The 19,280-nt window shown below is 34.4% G+C and overlaps 1 protein-coding gene across 8 annotated transcripts in view; it reads left to right on the top strand.

Annotated features, from left to right (window-relative positions):
* The window catches only part of Ppp1r12a (protein phosphatase 1 regulatory subunit 12A), a 150,140-nt gene that overhangs the window by 76,817 nt on the left and 54,043 nt on the right, over positions 1-19,280 (top strand). For all 8 annotated transcript variants that reach the window (XM_023716171.1, XM_023716169.1, XM_023716164.1 and 5 more), the window contains exons 3-8: positions 1,488-1,606; positions 6,257-6,416; positions 10,959-11,103; positions 16,951-17,025; positions 17,510-17,580; positions 17,726-17,883. In XM_023716171.1, the coding sequence (XP_023571939.1) occupies positions 1,488-1,606; positions 6,257-6,416; positions 10,959-11,103; positions 16,951-17,025; positions 17,510-17,580; positions 17,726-17,883 (728 nt within the window). The remainder of the gene's footprint in view (positions 1-1,487; positions 1,607-6,256; positions 6,417-10,958; positions 11,104-16,950; positions 17,026-17,509; positions 17,581-17,725; positions 17,884-19,280) is intronic.

Genomic DNA, 19,280 nt, shown 5'->3' with positions numbered 1-19,280 from the left:
AAATAAAAATTAAACAGTGACTTGTGATATAGCTCCATGTGAAGACCCTGGGCTTAATGGCCCAATACGGCCGAGAGAGGGAGTGGGGAGGAGAGGGGAAGAGAAGGAAAGAGAGGCATAATCCCATTCTTTTTTGTATTATAAAAGTGACTCTGGTTGTATGCTATAAATTCATAGCAAAAATAATGGAAAGATTTTTCCTAGTGTTGATAGCTGTCTTGTCTGGAGAGAGAATCTGATCATAGAGATGGAGGCATAAATGAGTTCTGGACCCCACCTTTGCAGATGTTTTATTATATAGCCTATAAAATTACAAATGAAAATTATGGAAAAAAATAAAATTACAAATGAGTTAAATTGATGAGAAATATGTTGGGGGGGCCCTTCTTTTGGGGGGGGATACAGGGTCTGGCTACGTAGTTTGGACTTATAGTGATCCTCGTGTCTCAGCCTCCCCAGCGGCGTGCACCACCACACCCGGTTTTGGGGCCAGCACAGCATGTAGTACCAAGGATCAAACTTGGGACCTTGCACTTGCCAGGCAGGCCCTTATGCCGCCAAGCTATCACCCCAGCTCAGAGGCCCATTTCTTTATATATGGAAAAGGAAAATATAGGCTAGCAAAACTGGTTTTATCTAGAACTACAAGTAGTTGCGCATTTATTGGAGCCAAAAACGTGATACCAAAAGAATGAGGTTAAATAAGAAGGCAAAGCTAGCCTACATCACTGAGGGCCATCCCTATTTTTTCTTGCATAGTAATGCTGTTAAATATATTCTTAATTTGGGAATTGACATTGGCATTGTCGATAAATAAGTGACTCTTGGGAATGTGCAGTTGACACAAGGAAAGAGATTACTAACCTTTTTGTGTCTGGATCCATTGGCAGGTTTGAGGAATCCCTTTACATTCTTTTATAGAACTGTATTTGGGGCAGGGGACATAGTTCATTGGTACAGCACCTGCCTGGCAAGTGCAAGGTCCTGTGTAAGATAAGATAAAGTAAAATTAACTCAGTAAATAAAATGTAATTGTACTTTGCCATCCAAGTTTAACTTGAAAGCCAATTATATTGGAATTCAGCTAACAGAATATTAGGAAAACAGTATTTATGATATATATCTAGTTTTTCTTTGCTTTGTTCTTTTTTGTTTTGCTTTGCCTTTGAAGTGCTGAGGATTGAATGTTGAGCTCATCCTTTGTCATTTTTTTAGATAGGTCTTGCTAAGTTTCCTACACTTGGCTTCCAATTTATGATCCTGCTGTCTCCACCTCCTAGAGTGCTGAGATTGCAGGTGTGTATGCCACTGCACTCAGCTTAAATGGAATCTTTTATGACTTTTCTGAAATCTATCTATGGACCACAGATTAAGATGAGACTAGAAGTGTGGAGTTCAATTAAGAAATCAGTGTATTTGCAGATAGTGAAAGTTTTGGTGAAAGTATATAACGTCTTTGCATAACTAACTTGCTTTTGATATTACAGGTTTTTGATTGGTCAGGGAGCACATGTAGGAGCTGTCAACAGTGAAGGAGACACACCTTTAGACATTGCAGAGGAGGAGGCAATGGAAGAGCTACTTCAAAATGAGGTTAACCGCCAAGGTAAGATACAAAGCAACTTCAAAGGCAAAATTAGTAAAAATTGCCTTAGAAAGAATATAATATTTTGGTTTTCCTATAAAAGTATTTGTGAACATTGAAGGGTAATAATTTGAAAGAAAAAAATTATCAATAACTTGTACAGTGACTCTTCAATGATTCTCAACTCTAACATTTTAAAAACATGAAGACTATATCATAAACAAGTTTGGGCTTAAAATTATGTGGAAATGTTTTAGAGTAATATACAGACAGTGGAGAGAGAAAGTAGACACAGTGGTTGTTACACATTGCAGATTTAAATACAATGGTTAGGAAGGCCTCCCTGATGAGCCAGCATCAAGATAGATCTGAATGAGATAATAAGTTCTATTAATCTGTGGAAAGAGCAAAAAGAAAGCAGCAAGGATGAGAAACTACCTGTTATATTTTAGAGAAGCTGCAGGTGGGCCTGGATGACTAGAGCGGGCAGTGCAAAGGAAGACCCTGCTTGGAGATGAGGACAGAGATAAAGTATAAGGCCATACATTGAAAAGCCTTAGGAGCCATTGGGAAGAAAGGAGCTTTTGCTCATTTGAGTGGAGTAGGAAGCCATTGGAAGGACTGAGGCAGAGGAGTAACATGAGTGAGTGACTTTTAGAAAGGGCCACTGGGCATTGTGTCGGGTGTAGATTGTAAGGAAGCCAAAATCAGAAATAAACTAAAATAATTAAATAATTCTAATAATCTAGTCAAGATAAAATCAACTTGAACCTGAATGGTAGTAGGTAAGAGGTGAAGAAATGTTGGCATATAGGTTATTTTAAAGGTTTGGCCAAAGTGTGTAAGAAACAGAGGGTCCATGTTTTCTCCATATATGCACTGGAGTTGTTCTGAAAAATTAATACAGATATTCCTTGTTTAATGACAGAGTTCTATGAGTAGATGCTTAAATGAATTTGACACTGAGGAATTATGTACAGTTTGTATAGTTTCAGAGCAAAGAAATGCTCAGAGGAAACTCAGACTTGATTTTATTTGCATAACTGTTACATGCAGTACTGTATCATATGACAGCATAAAACTGCAGGGCTGTGTTAATCAGCAAAAGCTATAGCACTGTATAAATAAGGTGTAGTATACACAAAAAAGCCATCAAGGTTCTATAAACAAAATGTACAGAACTATCTAGAAAAAAAGATGACCTGTAGGTCCAAACAGTCATTAAATGAGGAATATTTGTGTATATCAAATGCTTAGATATGCAGTAAGCACTAAGGTATTAACTATTATTACCAGGCTAAAACTGATTCTGCTTCTTTTCTCACTTTGTGGGATAGCTATTATCATCACTCCCATCTTACAAATGAAGAAACTGAAGCATAACATAAGTTAAATGCCCTGCCCAAATAACACATCTAGTAAGGAGGTTCAGATTTAACCTGTGCATATTCATTATCCAGTTTTTAACCTGGATCTTTTGAACATAATTAACTAGGCAGGGCACTGAAATTAGGAACCAAGTCTCCTAATGTATAGTACTGTAAGATTGTGGAGTGTTTATGTTATTGAATTTTTGATGAATTAGCAAGATCTGTATATTTGTCAGGGTTTTATTTTTTAAGAATAAGAAAAGGATTTTCTTTTCTAACTTTTCTTAAATTTAGAAGTTTCCCTTCAGAAATACTTTTAAGTTTGAGTCTTGTTTTTATATATAAATCCGATACAATATAAGCATTACTTGGAAATAAAAGGGAGTAATTTCTTTGTAATTAGGTAAAGGTAACAAAAGTAGAAAAGCAGTAGATTTGTCTTTAAATTTCAAGTTCAGAGGAAGCAATAGCAAAAGTAAGTATGATTGTTTACGATGGTGAAGATAGTAGAAATATAAAGTGGTACTTGTGTTTTTATTGTGTCGTTAGTTTTATTTTTGCAGTACTAGAGATTGAATGATAATGGACTAAGGCAAGGTAAATAAGGATACAGTTCAGATAGAGGATAATATGGTAGCTTGCACAACAGCACAGAGCTTGGTGTCTTGGCACCTTATGTGGAAATAATAGATCACTGAATGATGGTAGAAGACAAAGACTAGAGTTGCAGTTAGAAAAATACTTGTAGACCAGGTCATCGAAGACTTTGTTACACGAAGAGCTTGAGCATTGTCTCATAGTAGGTGAGCACCGTTGATGAATTTTATATGTGTAGAGGTGATCATCAATTGGGTGTTTTTGGTTTGTTGTTAGGGTCTTTTTCGGGTGGTTGTTGTTGTTTGTTTTGTTTTTTAGTCTGGCAGTAGTGGAGGAATTAATTGGCAACAATTGAGGCTGAATGAGTTAAGGGGCTTTGGCAATAGTTAAAGTGTGAAGTGTAAGGTGTGAACTACAGTTATAGAGTGAGAGAAGACAGCTTGAAATCTCGTAATTGATTAGAAAGTAAAGATAAGGTAAAGGGTAGGATTCTGATGACTCCCAGGTTCAGGGGTATGTTATAGTATCTAGTGCAAACAGTACAAAATAGACATAAAGATTAGTTAGGAAAAATTGGTTAAGATTGTACCATTTAGCTTGACGTGGCCATATGTATTATTTTATTTCTTTTACTTTTTTCTATTCTGGCTCATACAGCCATCTGACTACTTGATTCTAATTAAATGTCTGGGACATCAAACAACGTTTATGAGATTTACAATTTTAATTTTTTCAGTTGCTCAGCCTAGAAACCTGATTTTTCACTTCTCAGTTTTGCCCTTGTCTGTACTAATATCTATATCCAAAGTAATACATATTCTGTTAACAGTACGTTAAAGAATTCAGAATTGAATTACTTCATTACCATCATTGCTACCACTTTGAACCTCTAGTTACCTTCATCTTTTGCTTATATTATTGTAATGGTCTCTAATTTGATATTTTAATTTGAAATCTTAGTGTTCTTCTTAACTCAAGATCCTTCTCTGTTTATTGTTATCTTCACTATTATATATACACCTCAACCTGCTTTTATAAAGAACATTCCATGCAGGCTTTCACCTCAGAGCCTATTAGTACTTCCTTCTGTTTGAAATGTTCTTTCCAATAATAATGTGATTATTTACTTCATTTTTTGCTGTAATGTCATTTAATCAAAGAGACTCTTTTCATCAGTCTACATAAAATCCCCTCTCATTACCATTTTTCTCTTTATCTTCACAGACTAATCATGTTCTGCCATATAATATGTTCACTTCTGTATTCAAGCACTTAATGAAGTACTGTAGCCAGCACATAGTGGGCACTCCCTCAGTACATACTGGGTGAATGGATAGATGGGTAGGAGGGATGGGGGAAAGATCTTGAACTTATAATTGGATGCATGCATATGGACTGTGAGAAATAATGAGTTAAAAATGTGTTGATTGTTTTCATTATTCACTTAGTAAAAATTTACAAAGTCTTTATTTCAAGAGTTTTGCCAGATAGTGGGGTTGCAAGCTTAAAAGACAATATCATTACCTTTAAATAACTCAGAGTTAGTTAGTGGTCTATGCTCCTTAAATATAAATTAAAGATTGTAAATGTATTACATTATGTTATTTCTTAAGATCAGAAAACATTACAGAATTTTTCATGAGTTTTAGAATTGTTTTTAGTAATTTTTTTTTTCTCAAGATACAGACTCTTTGAAGGTAGGAACTAGTGTCCTATTAATTTTTGTATTCTTCCCACTTTTCACTTCAACCTAGCACAGTGTTTATAAATGAATGGACATCTCTATAACTTGTTACATGAAAAATCCCAATGATATGAAGACAATTGTGTGGAAAAAAGGGAAGGGATTTTAGATTGGATAAATTTTAGATGAAATCAAGTCCTCCAAATTTAAATGTTAGTAAACATCTGTATTTACATATGTCTTTAGCAGGCTAGAGTTCAGAAAACTTGTTAAAACAGAAGATAATCTGTTTTAGGATTACTTCTTTAGAACTGTAATTGTTCTAAAGAAACCTTTTCTCCCCAAGGATGCAGCCTTAGTCACATTTCTTGTCACAGAGATAAAATCCTCAGCAACCATAACTTAAAGGAGAGGTTTACTTTGGCTCACAGTTAAAGTTGATGGCCAGCTGGCACCAAGGCACCGACAGCATGGCAGCCAGGAGGCAGAGGGAGCAGGGAGAAGCTAGAGAGTGAGATGTGCCTTTCCAGGGCATGTCCTCGTGACCCTCACCAGTGAATGAATTCCCTGATACAAGCAGTGCTGGTAAATCCAGCCACCTCCAAAAGCCCTATCTGCCTCTACGTGTGTGATGGTTTTAAGGTCATTCTTCATCTAAACGATAACAGATGTTATACTTTAGAAAACATTCGTGTTTTTTAAAACCCATTAATAATGTGAGACAAAAGCTAATCAATAGAAAAAGCTAATAGCTATTCATAGTATTCCCACATTCCTGTATTTATCCAGTGTAGATGTTATAAACAGCCTGTTTTTGATTTTTTTTAAAAAATGACTTTGCTTTTTCTTTGTTTTGTTTTTGCTTTCTTGGTACTGGGAATCAAACTCACCACCTCATGCTTGCCAGGCAGGCACACTTTTACATTTTTAGCTTGACACATTTTGTATACTTTTATTTCTCAGCATAGGAATAGAATATTTTCTATTAGGAAAAAAAAATAATAATTTTTATTTTATCAGGGGTTGATATAGAAGCAGCCCGAAAGGAAGAAGAACGGATAATGCTTAGAGATGCAAGACAGTGGTTGAATAGTGGCCATATAAATGATGTCCGGCATGCAAAATCTGGAGGAACAGCACTTCATGTTGCAGCTGCTAAAGGCTATACAGAAGTTTTAAAGTAAGTTTTGTTTTTAATTCTGCAAACATTATTTTGAAACAGCTTATTAAAGGAGTAATTTAATGACTATTTTCAGAAAGAATGGGAGACCGGGGAGATAGCTCAGTAGAATAAGTGCTTGCCTGGCAAGTGCAAGGGCCTGAGTTCAATCTCCAGTTCCACCAAAAAAAGAAAAATAAATAAATAAGAAAGGAAGGGAGGAAGGGGCTGGGGAGATAGCTCAATAGAATAGTTCAATCCCCGGTCCCACCAAAAAAAAGAAAGAAAGAACTACCTTGAATGTGGTTGCTTTTTGTTTCTCAGGTTCTTTCACGCAAATTTTGACTGTTCTACTCTTGTTCTTTTTCCAGTTGCAGCTTTCTCTTAAGTTGAATGTAAATGTTAGGCAACTATTATGTTGCCTTGTGGACAGATTGTTAGTCATTTTGAGGTTCCCAAATGGACAAACTGGTTCCTAAGACTAATAGCAATATTATGTAAACATCAGACTGAGAGCTTACTATCTATTGAATAATTATTTTCATGTAATTTATTTAAAACAAAATTTTCTTTGTACTACAAAGGCACTAGAGCTCTGAGTGCTAATGGCATAATGTTAAATATGACTATATGGAGCTATGTATTGGTCACCCACTTGCTTGGAATAAAGTCACTTTATATCACAATGTGAACGGGGGAGAGAGAGTGTGTGCGCACACACACTCCTTTTACCTATGCAATGCCAAAGACTTGCCGACTTTATTTATTTATTTATTTATTTATTTATTTATTTATTTATTTCTGTATTTAGGACAGAGTCTACAGAGTCTCGCTACATAGATAAAAATCGTAGTGATTCTCCTGTTTGCAGCCTAACAAGTGCTAGGATTACAGGTGCACGCCACCACACCCAGTCTCAATCGCCGTCTCAGCACACCCTGCAGGCGGGGCCGCATGGCACAATGGGATCGAACCCCAGCCACTGTGTTCTGCCTAAGCAGGTGCTTTAGTCTGCTGAGCTATCAGGCTGGTCCTTGCCAACTATATTTAAAAATGTATTCAGTGCATAACTTTTATTTAATACATATTTGAAAAGAATAAGGGACGAGGGAGATAGCTCAGCGGTCTAAGTACCTGCCTGGCAGTTGCAAGGACCTGACTTTGATAGCATGTCATGTAAGCCCCACAAGCCACCGAAACTGGGCCTGGTGGTACATACCTGTGATCCCAGCCCTGGGGAGGCTGAGACAGGAGGAACACTACGAGTCTGAGCTGTGTAGCGAGACCCTGTGCCAAATGAATGAATGATTTTTTAAAAAAAACAAGGAATAAAGCCAGCCCTTAGCAAGATCTGCACTCTTTATATTGCTTGTAATACATTTGTACTTATACTATCAGTACCTTCCTTATTCCTCTCATCAGTAAAAACAGTAAAATGGGTCACCTGTTCCCAAGTTTCTTATTTTTCTCATTCATATGAAACATAAGCTTTCTCCTAGAAGAGAACATTGCTTTTCAATCAGTTTTCTTTTTCCCCATCTCTTTCTTTTTAATCTAAAATTTCTTAAAACTGTTAGTAAGCAGCCAGGAAATGAGTAGGATGAATTGCTAACAGCAGTTTTTTAAAAATCAGAGTATTCATATAATAGAAGAATTGTTTCTTAAAAATTGTTTTTGTCAACATGTATATGGATAAAGATTGTGTTATGAAGTGAGTTTGTTTTTTCTGTTTCTAAATGAGCTCTGTCATTAGGTTATCAAGGCTCTTAAAATCCTTTAGTAAGATTCTCAGTAGGAACAAGGATAAATGTTAAACTTCACCACTTAGTAGTGAGACCTTTTATCATCTAGGCATTATCTGTTGTTCTGAGCTAAGCTACCACTATTGCACTTCAGCCACTGTATCTGCTTAAATTTCTCTCATTATGTCTTAATACTGAGCCTACTGTTATTTTTGTCTCGATACCTTATCATCTTTATTTAACTCAGAGGCAAATTAAACTTGATCATTTCACAAAGTTCAAATGTGTTATAAATATGGAAAAAATTCAACACCATTCATAATTAAGCATAAAAATAGATACAGTAAGTTGGTGTTTTGAAATCATATTGCAAACATCAAACATTTGGCCTACTGTATCAGAAGAGTGTGGGAGAAAAGAGCTCTTACGATATTGGTGGAAATACAAGTGATAATTGAACAGATTCTGTCAAAGTAATACAGCAGTTATACCTCTATGACTTTTTACAGATATTCTTACCCAAACAGGAAGAAATGAATTTGCTAATAGAATTACGTATAGAGGGAGAGTGGTTTAATAAAGCATTGTACATCTTTTTCCTGGAATATTCTGCAATAATTAAAACATGAATGTGAAACTCCCTTAACATTGTTACAGAAAGTACACTGGGGCATATTATGAAATGTCACAATGAAGAATATGAACATATATTATTGGTCTTTGTTTCCAAATTTAAAAGCTGTATTTGCACATGAAATCTTTCAATAAGAAGATACTCAAAATTAATAATAATGTTATGCAGAAAGAGGAGAAACTAGTTGACCAATGTTTTACAGGGAGAGACTGACGTACCTTTAAAGCTTTTGCACATACAAACACAGGTGTATGTGTGTAGATGGTTCTTATATAAATATGTAGCTGAGGAAGGAGTCTATCAAATGTAACCTCCACCCCCATAAAAATAGAGAATCCCTTTGAATTTAATGATTTTCAGTTCTACACTTCATTCCATCTCCATCACAGAACTGTCCTTGAAGGTTGGTTGTTGTTTTTCTTGATTTTTATCCTCCATTAGAAGTTCCTTGAATACAAGTTCTGTCATTTGTTTTCTTTGGTTCTCAAGAATGTACTGGTGGGGCTTAAAAAATTATTCAATGTATAACTTTTTTTATATAAATTTGAAGGAATAAGGCCAGCCCTCAGCAAGATCTCCACTTTTTATTTCGCTTGTAATACATTTGCACTTCTACTATCAGTGCTTTCCTTGTTCCCCTTCATCAGTAAAAATAATCAAATGGGTCATTTAACCCCAAGTTTCTCGTTTTTCTATCTTTTCTCATTCAGCAACATAGGATTTCTCCTGGAAGGGGAATGAGAGAATCATGTTTGTTGAACAGTAATCTACTTTCTTAGTTCCCTCTTGTTCCTCACACAAGCTCTGAATTTCTTACAGTTTTATGTTGCTTATACATTTAACATTATTATAGTTCACATTGTTAATGGGATACATTTCTATTATCTTATATTCCAGTATTTCTACCTCTGTCAATACAATTTATGGTAATATGTACAATAATAATAGTATTTATTTAATCTCTGGACTTTTCATCTGTGAACCTTTTCTTTACATTGTGGCTTTTAAATATTGCTGTGCTGATGCGTGTAAGCCAGTAGTACAATAATCATAACGGGCCTTTAATCAAAACACAGATTAGCAGGATTCCAACATGCCAACTAATAGCACTGGGGTGCACCTGGAGAATTACTTTTTTCTTCCTCATCAAGTTCTTCAGATCGTTTTCTTATAGAGCCAGGATTGGAGGCAGCTGTTTCAGATGTTGTTCGGAAGTAGGATATCACTTCTGAAAAATAAATATAGAGGAAAAAAATAAAATAAATATAGAGGAGATTATATATTAGCTATCACTACCACTTTCTGTAGGTAAAAAGAAGCCCCTTCTCAAGCTCAACTTCTTGGAAAGTAAGGTAAAAATGTGTTAGATTTTATAAATTGTAAAGTATTTAGCATTCGCCTGTGTGTGGAGCTGTGCTTTATGCAACTTAGAGACCTATTCCTTGCTCTCTTTGAGCATAATTTCTAAATAAAATTAAAGTTAATGGCATTCCGCAATTAGAAGAACATACTAACATTTATGCCACTCTGCATTGTATTAAAATTTATTACTGTTAGCTAGCTTGCTGGTGATTGAAGTATCTGCTTTTTCTACAGAAAAATAAACTGAATCTATTGGAATATGTATTTTGCTTTATTTTATTCCTAAGAGTCACCTTCTTGTTCTTCTTTGGAAATTTCTCACAGAAGATCTTCATGGTTTATGAAAGCTTTCATAATCCAACTCTTCAACTAGAAGGCAACAGAATGTTGCAAGTTTGATTCTGGTATATTTTTTAGAACCCATTTAGCTTGATATAACATATCACATGGATGCCTGAAGGTAGTTCCTAAATAAAGTACATCAATTTTATGTACAATTTGATTTATCAATTTTTGATCTTGCATTAAAAAATTATGGTTTTTTCTTTGAAATTTTCACTTGCAAGTGATACTAACAAAAGTTAATACAAAGTGTATTTGGTAGTCAGTGGTAGTCAGATCAATTAATTAAAATTGCATTGCTGTTACAATGATTCAAGATTCTCTTGTTGTGTTTTCCTAAAAAATACTATTTGCCCTAGTTAAAGGGAACTCTGAAAATAACTATTTTGCAAATTTCAGGTAAACTGCATGGTAGAAAGCTGTTAATTGTGTTTGTTAATTTCTAGACCTTAATGATTATCTAATTCATTATAATTTCTTCAGGCTTTTGATACAGGCAGGCTATGATGTTAATATTAAAGATTATGATGGCTGGACACCTCTTCATGCTGCAGCTCATTGGGGTAAAGAAGAAGCGTGCCGAATTTTAGTGGACAATCTGTGTGATATGGAGATGGTCAACAAAGTGGTAGGCCTTTTAAAATATATTTAAAATGTAGAAATAAAATTTGTGTCAAAGTATAAGAATATCAATTAAACACATGCATTTTTTATCTATAAAGCATTTTGTCTATCAATTGATTTATTAATGAAGACTTTTTCATCCAGTTGAGTGGTTCTGGGCTTGTTCTGCAAAGAAAGAAGTATTCTTTTAGTAATCATACATACAGAGCATATTTGAATATTGCATTGATACTATCTTTAGGGTTCATAATTTAAGACAAATTGTGCATTTCTATATATTTTCTGTCATCACTATGAGTTACAGTGTACGTAGAAGGTTTTTCAGGTTGTCTTTAGCTGATACCATATTTGCATCCTTACAGTGGTTAAGTAACATTGATAGTGAAATGAATATGGTGAAAACCATAAAGTTTTTGGTAGTTTACTTCATACCACACAAGTAAAAGGAAGGCGCAAATGCCTGGCCAGTGCTTTTCAAAAAAATCATGAAAAGATTGAAGTTACTAATTGTCATAGTAGGTTATTCTCTTCTGCTACCTTTCAGATACCATCACTGTGTTAGTGCCAACCACTTCCACTCCATGTTAGTAAATAAGTAGTAAACTTGCTATATCTGCTTCCAACAGTAGTAAGCTCAAAACATGTTCTCTAGTTACCCATTAGCTTCCAAAGAATGTGTCACATACATTGACTTTCATAGGGTAATACAGTAAATTCCTAGCAGAGATTCATAAAATATTCTTTATTTAAAACAGGGCCATTTAATTCTGTTGTGTGCATTAATATGAGAGCTGTTAACTGCAGTTTCTAATGGGGACCTGCAAAATAAAGAAAACAAAGATACATCATATGCCTAAGATTACCCACATATAAATAGTTGGTAATAGAGGCTAGAGTAGTCCTAAGTGTGACATAGAGAGATACAGAGGCTCTCTGAACTCTGTATATTTTAGTAACTGATTTTAAAATGTATTTTACGTAAGTACACAAGTAGAAATTATAGTGAGTAATGAAAATCTTTAGGAAAGTCAAAATGTTTGAAAATGATTCATCCAAATGTAGAGCTCTATACTTTCATGTAAATACAAGTTTTCAGTATGAATTTTTAGTGAAAACTTTAACTTGCTTTCTCTTGCATTTGATTATAGTAGTGTTCTGTGTTATGATTACCATTAGAAGACAAATGTTGATAGTATTTTTGAGTAGAATACCAGGTAACTTTAACCTTATGATTCAATAGATTTCCTCTATTTTCAAGTAAAAATTCTCTCTGCAATTAGGATTTTTCTGAAGAAATTACTGGATCCTTATTATCCTGAACTCTAGCCTGCATTCCAGTTTCTTACCCAGTAACTCAAAGAGCTATGCCTCTTCTCACAGGCAGTGCTAATAACTGATTCATTTACTAGTACTTCATTGGTTCCACATAAGAGCAGAAAAGTGATATTTATTAATTGATTTTTTTTTTCCCCCAGAACCAGGGATTGAACTCAGGCCCTTGCGCTTGCCAGGGAAGCACTTATTCCACTGAGCCATCTCGCCGGCCCCTGATGTTTATTAATTGAAATTGCTTTCCAAAAAGGCTATATTACTCCTAGTTTAAACATGTTAATAAGGGGCCAGGGAGATGGCTCAGTGGAATAAGCGCTTCCTTGGCAAGCACAAGGGCCTGAGTTTAATCCCCAGTTCCACAAGAAAATAAAAATAAATATATAAATAAACGTGAATATTTCCTTGCCTGAACTAGTAATCTAGTGAAACATATGTAACATATAGAAGGTATGAGAAAAATATCTAATTCTTAAATATAGTTCATCGTAGTTATACACTGAAAGAATATAAATAAAATTTTGTTTTATAATCAATCCTTTTGTCTATATATACCAGGTTTGTCTTGGCTGGGGAGATAGTTCAGTGGCATAACTGTCTGTTTGTCAAGCCCAAGGTCCTGAGTTCAAACCCTGGTACCAGGAAGATGGGGGGAATATATATATATATACACACACACTCCAGGTTTCAACTACATTTCTGACCTTTTTTATATATTTTAAGACAAGCTCTCACTAAACTGCCTATGCTGTGCTTGAATCTGTGATTTGCCTGCCTCTGCTTCTCGAGCACTTTCAGTTGAATTTTATATAATATTGAAATAATTATGCTTCATAGTTCCCTAGAGTTTTGTATTAGTCTTTGTTTTCATGTTTATTATCTAATGTTACCCTTTCAGCAGTGATATGAAATTGTAAAGCATTTTTCCTATTCAGGATTATTGGGAGGTTTTTGTTTTAAAAAAGGACAGTGCTGGGGAGATGGCTTAGTAGAATAAGTACTTGCCTGGCAAGCGCAAGGCCCTGAATTAAATATCCAGTCCCACAAAAAATAAATAAATAAATAAATAAATAAGGACTCTGCTAAGTTCCTCTGCTCCTTTCTCTTAGTCTTACTTCTTTTTCAGATGCTCATTTTCATAAAAATATGATTTTAAATTTATACTGGATCCGAGGCCATGCCATCCCAGGGCAGCTCCATTCTGTCCCAGAACTAGGTGTGGTGGTACACAGGTGTAATCCTAGTACCTGCGAGGTTGACACAGGAAGATTGCTGAGAATTCGAGACCAGCCTAGGGGCTACAAAAGGCCAGCCCAAACTGCATAGTGAGATCCTGTTGTGGGGGATCAGGAATTAAACTCAGTACCTCATGCTTACCAAGCAGGCACTGTGCTGCTGAGCTATATCCCTGGGCCCAAAATCAATACCTTAAAAACACTTTATTAAAAAGCCTTTGTTCATTAAATGCATCCAAATAAAGGGTTTATCTTTTTTCTTAAAAAATTGTGATAGATTTTTTAGTTTCTCTTAATTTTTAAAATTTTGACAAATAACTTTGCCTTTGTACATTAGGGTAGCTTCTGTTTTCACTGGCTACAGGGCAATCACTTTGTCTTAAGCCTGGCTATATAAATTTGTCTTGTCCTGTTACACCTTCAGTGGTACTTGTAGCAGAAAAAGCTTTCAGAAATTTATTTTTAAAATAGTCAGATACACTTACACTATCAGACAAGTTCATCAGTAATAGGCTTGAATTTTGGAAAATCATATGTAATATAGAAACTACAGTAAATCCTGTAGAAAACCTGAAATTCTTTCTATGTTACAAATAGGAAAATGTTCCAAAAGTGATTATTTAGACATTTTGATCTTACTTATTTAACTTATTTCAGCTGTAAAACATTTACTATCATTTTAACTACTGTAAACTATGTGATACTGATTTTAGATATAAAGATGCTTTTGCTTTCTTATTACTAAAGCAGTTGTTTTCCTGTCTTAAAACTGGGCTGCCTTTTTAGTTGCAATTTCTTTTAAAGTGTTCATACAATAACCAGCAGACAAGTTTCTAGCTTGGTAACTCATTGTAAAGTTGCAAATGAATCACGAAGATCTTCCTGCTACTAACAACAAGCACAAGGGTTTTTTTAACCCTAATTCAGTGTGAACTTAAATTTATTTACTGTAAAGATAAAATGAGATAACTAAAATGGTAGAGACTTTGCCTTCATTACCTTCCTGACTTGGGCAAATATCCAACACTTAAAAGTTGGGTTTCCTCACCTGTACAATGGAAATTGTAATAACTTACATCTCAACTACTTTACTGGTGGTTGTGAAGATGAAGAAAGATACATCTACAAAAGCAATCCATTTATAGTAACTGAGTAAAGAAAAGCAAAGAGATTATGAAGTTAGACTTCAACAATGACTGCCCTGGTATACTGAAGGTATACTGAACTGTTTTTTTGTTTTGTTTTGTTTTTTAAGCAGCCTGTTTTGCTTGAGTTTTTCATTTAAGATAGTTCTCTTAATAGAGTTCTTACTTTTTTTCACCTTAGAATTGTGTCCTCGGTTGTTTCTTGATTGCTTTGGACATATCTCACTGCATTTATAATCCTTTAATGAGGTGTAGTAACCTTGTAGTAGTTAACAAGTAATGCTTACCATTTCACAATTGTTTGTAATTGTAGTATAGATTATTTAAAGAGTGTGGTTAAGTTATTAAAGTAGCTATGCTTTTTCAAAATTATATATTATAGCCTACATTTTACTGTAGTTTGTATTCTCTGTGCTGCTGTTTACAAAGTAAACTTATTCATGAAGGGAAAAAAATGAAAAGAAAGGTTAATCTGAAAGCCTGATTTCTTAAACAGGAAAATTCCCTGATTATTAAAATAATTTCATTGATTGCATTTAACTACTACAGAAATTTAATTACAATTAAAAATGTTTTTCAAGGTGCTATCTCATTCTATCTCATTCTTAATGATTGAGAAGCATGTAAAATAATATTGAAAAGGAAGTCAGTGAAGCTGGGCCTAGTAGCACATGTCTGTAATCCCAGTACTCCAGGAGGCTGGGGCAGGAAGTACTCAAGTTCAGGCCCGAGACCTAAAGGTCTGGAGAGGTTTGGTGTAAAGGTCCAGGTTGGAGAGAAAGTGAGGGAAGGGTTATTGTCAGTGGGTTATTTCGTGTGATGATATGATCTTGACTGCCATGTACAGTATGAGTGTAGCACTTGTAACATTTGAGCTGATTAAAAAAAGAATGTCATATGGCAGAAGTAGAATTAACATTGCTAGTTCAAAAGGAGTCTTAAATCTCTGAGCCATTTCGTAACAGTTTTTTCTTGAAGAATTGTTTGTTTTTAATTTTCACAACTAGATGGGAAGAACTTATTAAGTGTGAAGCTTTTCATCTTAATGTGGGTGGGGAAGAAGAAATTACCTCTTAATTCCTGCTGAACTTTTCTAGCCAAGAAAGCCAGTAGCTCTTCGAGGGCCGTCTAGTGTGGTGGCATGTGAGAGGCTGAAAACAGGAGGATCACTATGAGTCCGATCTGTCTATGAGACCCTATAGACTAAATACATTTAAAAAAAACATATTTGAAGTTTTCTTTTCCACAGTGAATACACATTGTGTGACAAATACTCATGTGGACTAAATTTTGAAATAAAACAATACTTGTGGCTGACTGAACTGCGTAACAGCAGTTTAGAAATATATTTTTACTATGTTGGTCTACCAAGAATGAAGTTTTAGGAAGGTATCAAAAGAGGGCCTTAAAAGGTTATAACTTTAGTAAGCAGTATGACCCAGTGATTCTACTCCCAGCAATATAGCTACGAAAATGAAAATGTCCACCAAAACCTTGTACATCAGTGTTGATAGCAGCATTACTTATTACAGTATAGACGAAAAGCAGATATTCATCTGATGATTATACTAACAAAACTCGTACAGCATGCACTGGAATCTTATTTGTCAGTTAAAACGAGTGAAATAGTGATACATACCATAACATGAATCACCCGTGAAAATATGCAAAATGAATGAAGTCTATCAGAAAGGACCATATACACACGATTCCATTGATTCGTGATTTCTAGCATAAGCATAATCCACAGAGCAGATTATTGGTTACCATGAGCTGAGGGTAACGGGAAAATGAGAGAGAAAGCATGTTTTTGTCTTGGAGGGGGGGGTGCCATAAAATTGATTATGAGGCTGGTTCTATAATTTGTGAGTATACTTAAAATAGTATTGAATCATATGCTTTAATTGGATGATATTATGGTATATGAATTATATATTAAGCTGTTATACATGGGAGATACCACAGTAATTTCTTCTCATGGGTTTCTTATGTATTTCTTTTGAGTTATGTGTGTTATCTCATGTAACTATAAAAAAAAGATCACTAACTTCTTTCTGTGCAGAAATTACTGAAGGCACAGAATTACTGAAGACATACTGTAACTTGACTGTTTGACTCTCACTTCCCTTGTTTCCTGCCTAGGGCCAAACAGCCTTTGATGTAGCAGATGAAGACATTTTAGGATATCTAGAAGAGTTGCAAAAAAAACAAAATCTGGTATGTTTAATGACTACCTAAAAATTATCTTTAGAAGTGAATTTTTCTCATAGCTTTGAACCTCAGTTTAAAAACTGTTCTTATGATAATGTGCTTTTTTAATTTTAATTTAGTTTTATCAATCACTAAATAATCATGAAAGAGATGATGGTGATAGTCTTAGATTGTTTATCTCTCTTTCTATTTCCTTTCTTTCACAAAATAAATCCTTAAATAATCTGTATGTTCTCAACAATAACACATTCTTGTAATTCCTGGACACAGTTTATTTCAGAACTGTAGACTGTATAATCTCAGATGTCTAATAGCAGACCATACGTAAGCAAGGAGTTGTATTACTGGGAAACTAGACTTTTAAGTAAAATGCTGGGTTTTTTTGTTTTTGCTTAACATTTGAAACACTGCTTTGTTATTTTAAACTCTGTGTTTCACACATAATATCTCAATGGTATTCTTATTTTTCTTTGCATAATTTTGTATAAAGCTCCACAGTGAAAAACGAGATAAGAAGTCTCCATTAATTGAATCAACAGCGAATATGGACAATAAAAAAAAGTAAGTAAAATATAAAAAGCAGGCTTAAATTATAAATGCATTGTTTTAATGACCACAGGAATGGTTATTATAGATCTGGGGGGAAATCCAATGTATTTTAAGCTTTTATGTTTATAATCATTTGAAAGCTGTTTTCCTTTCACAGCAAAGAAACATTGATTATTGAGCCAGAGAAAAATGCATCGCGTATTGAATCTCTGGAACAAGAAAAGGTTGATGAAGAAGAAGAAGGGAAGAAAGATGAATCCAGCTGTTCCAGTGAAGAAGATGAGGAGGATGACTCAGAATCAGAAGCTGAAACAGGTAAAATTTGAAGAATAAGTGGATTTTCACTGAATTTTGTTGCAATATGAAGTAAAAATATGAGCAAACTTAATTTTTAAGCTTTTCAAATATATTTGTTATTCAGTTACCTGCCAAACCAGTAATTACGTTTCAGAGAATATCAGACACTTACAGATACTAAGTGTCTGTTACTATTAAGTGTGAGTTTGTAGTTCTTTAATTATCGAGAAGCACTTCTTCATCCCTGTGTTTTTGCTCTATATTTTAGATTTAGAGAAGGTGCTGAGGCTTTTAGACTTTCTTAAGATTATACAGATGGGTATGAGTAGGTCCCTAGCAATTCAGAAATGCTCCTGTTGTTTTCTGAAACCAAAGCCCAAGCAAGGTTATTCCAGCAGGATCTTAAACTTTCTGTAAAAAATGGTAAACTGGGGATTGATCAAGATACTTTCTTGGGGAGCTAGGAATTTAGCTCAACAGTAGAACCCTTGCCTAGCAAGCTAGAAGCCCTAGGTTCTGTCCTCTGCACTCAAAACAAAACAAAACAAAACAAAACAAAACAAAACAAAAAGATACTTTCTTGTGAATGTGTCAGGGAATTTGCTTTGCTTTGCTTTGCTTTGAGATGGATGGATAGATGGATAGATAGATAGATAGATAGATAGATAGATAGATAGATAGATAGATAGATAGATAGAGGAAAGCAGAATAAGCATTCATTTTTAGCTACTAAGCATTGAAACTTAATTGCTGTTAACATTTAATCATACTTCAAAGTTTTCTTTTGCAATAGCCCTGGGTTCAACCCTTAGTACCAAAAACTGAGTGAATAAAATAAGAAAATATTAATTTTGTCTTCTTTACCCAGAACCTTAATCTGCTCTCTCTCCTTCTTTCCTAAAGGCAATTATTATCATGATTTTTTTCTGTAACCTAGTCCATGTTTCTAATCTTATATGTATACTCATAAGTAATACATAACTACTGTAATACTGGTTGGTATTTACTTTCATACACTAGTTTTATGCATCTTTTTTTTAGATATGTCCATAAATCTATAGCTTTGTCTACATTTTGATCCCATTAACTATTTAATAACATTAAAAAAAATATATCCATTTTCCTTCTGGTTAACATTTTCCTTATTCTCATCTTTTTGTTGTTTTAAATAATGCAGCAATCATGCTTCCTTGTATAATATGTGAGAGAATCTTATGAACTTAGAAATTGAGTACATTAATCATAGGCTGCACAAATTTTCACTTTTCAAAATTGTTTTATAATGCTATATAAGTATTAATTTCCTTTTTACTATTAAGAATATGGGGGCTGGTGAGATGGCTCAGTGGTCTAAAGCACCTACTTAGAACAAGCTAAGCTAAACAAAGCACAGGGACCGTGGTTCAATCCCCCAG

This window comes from Octodon degus, unplaced genomic scaffold (assembly GCF_000260255.1).
Source record: "Octodon degus isolate 3935 unplaced genomic scaffold, OctDeg1.0 scaffold00004, whole genome shotgun sequence".
NCBI classification, from domain to species: Eukaryota; Metazoa; Chordata; class Mammalia; order Rodentia; family Octodontidae; genus Octodon; species Octodon degus.
The sequence above is the reverse complement of the archived record's forward strand: the minus strand, read 5'-3'. Positions and strand labels throughout refer to the sequence as shown.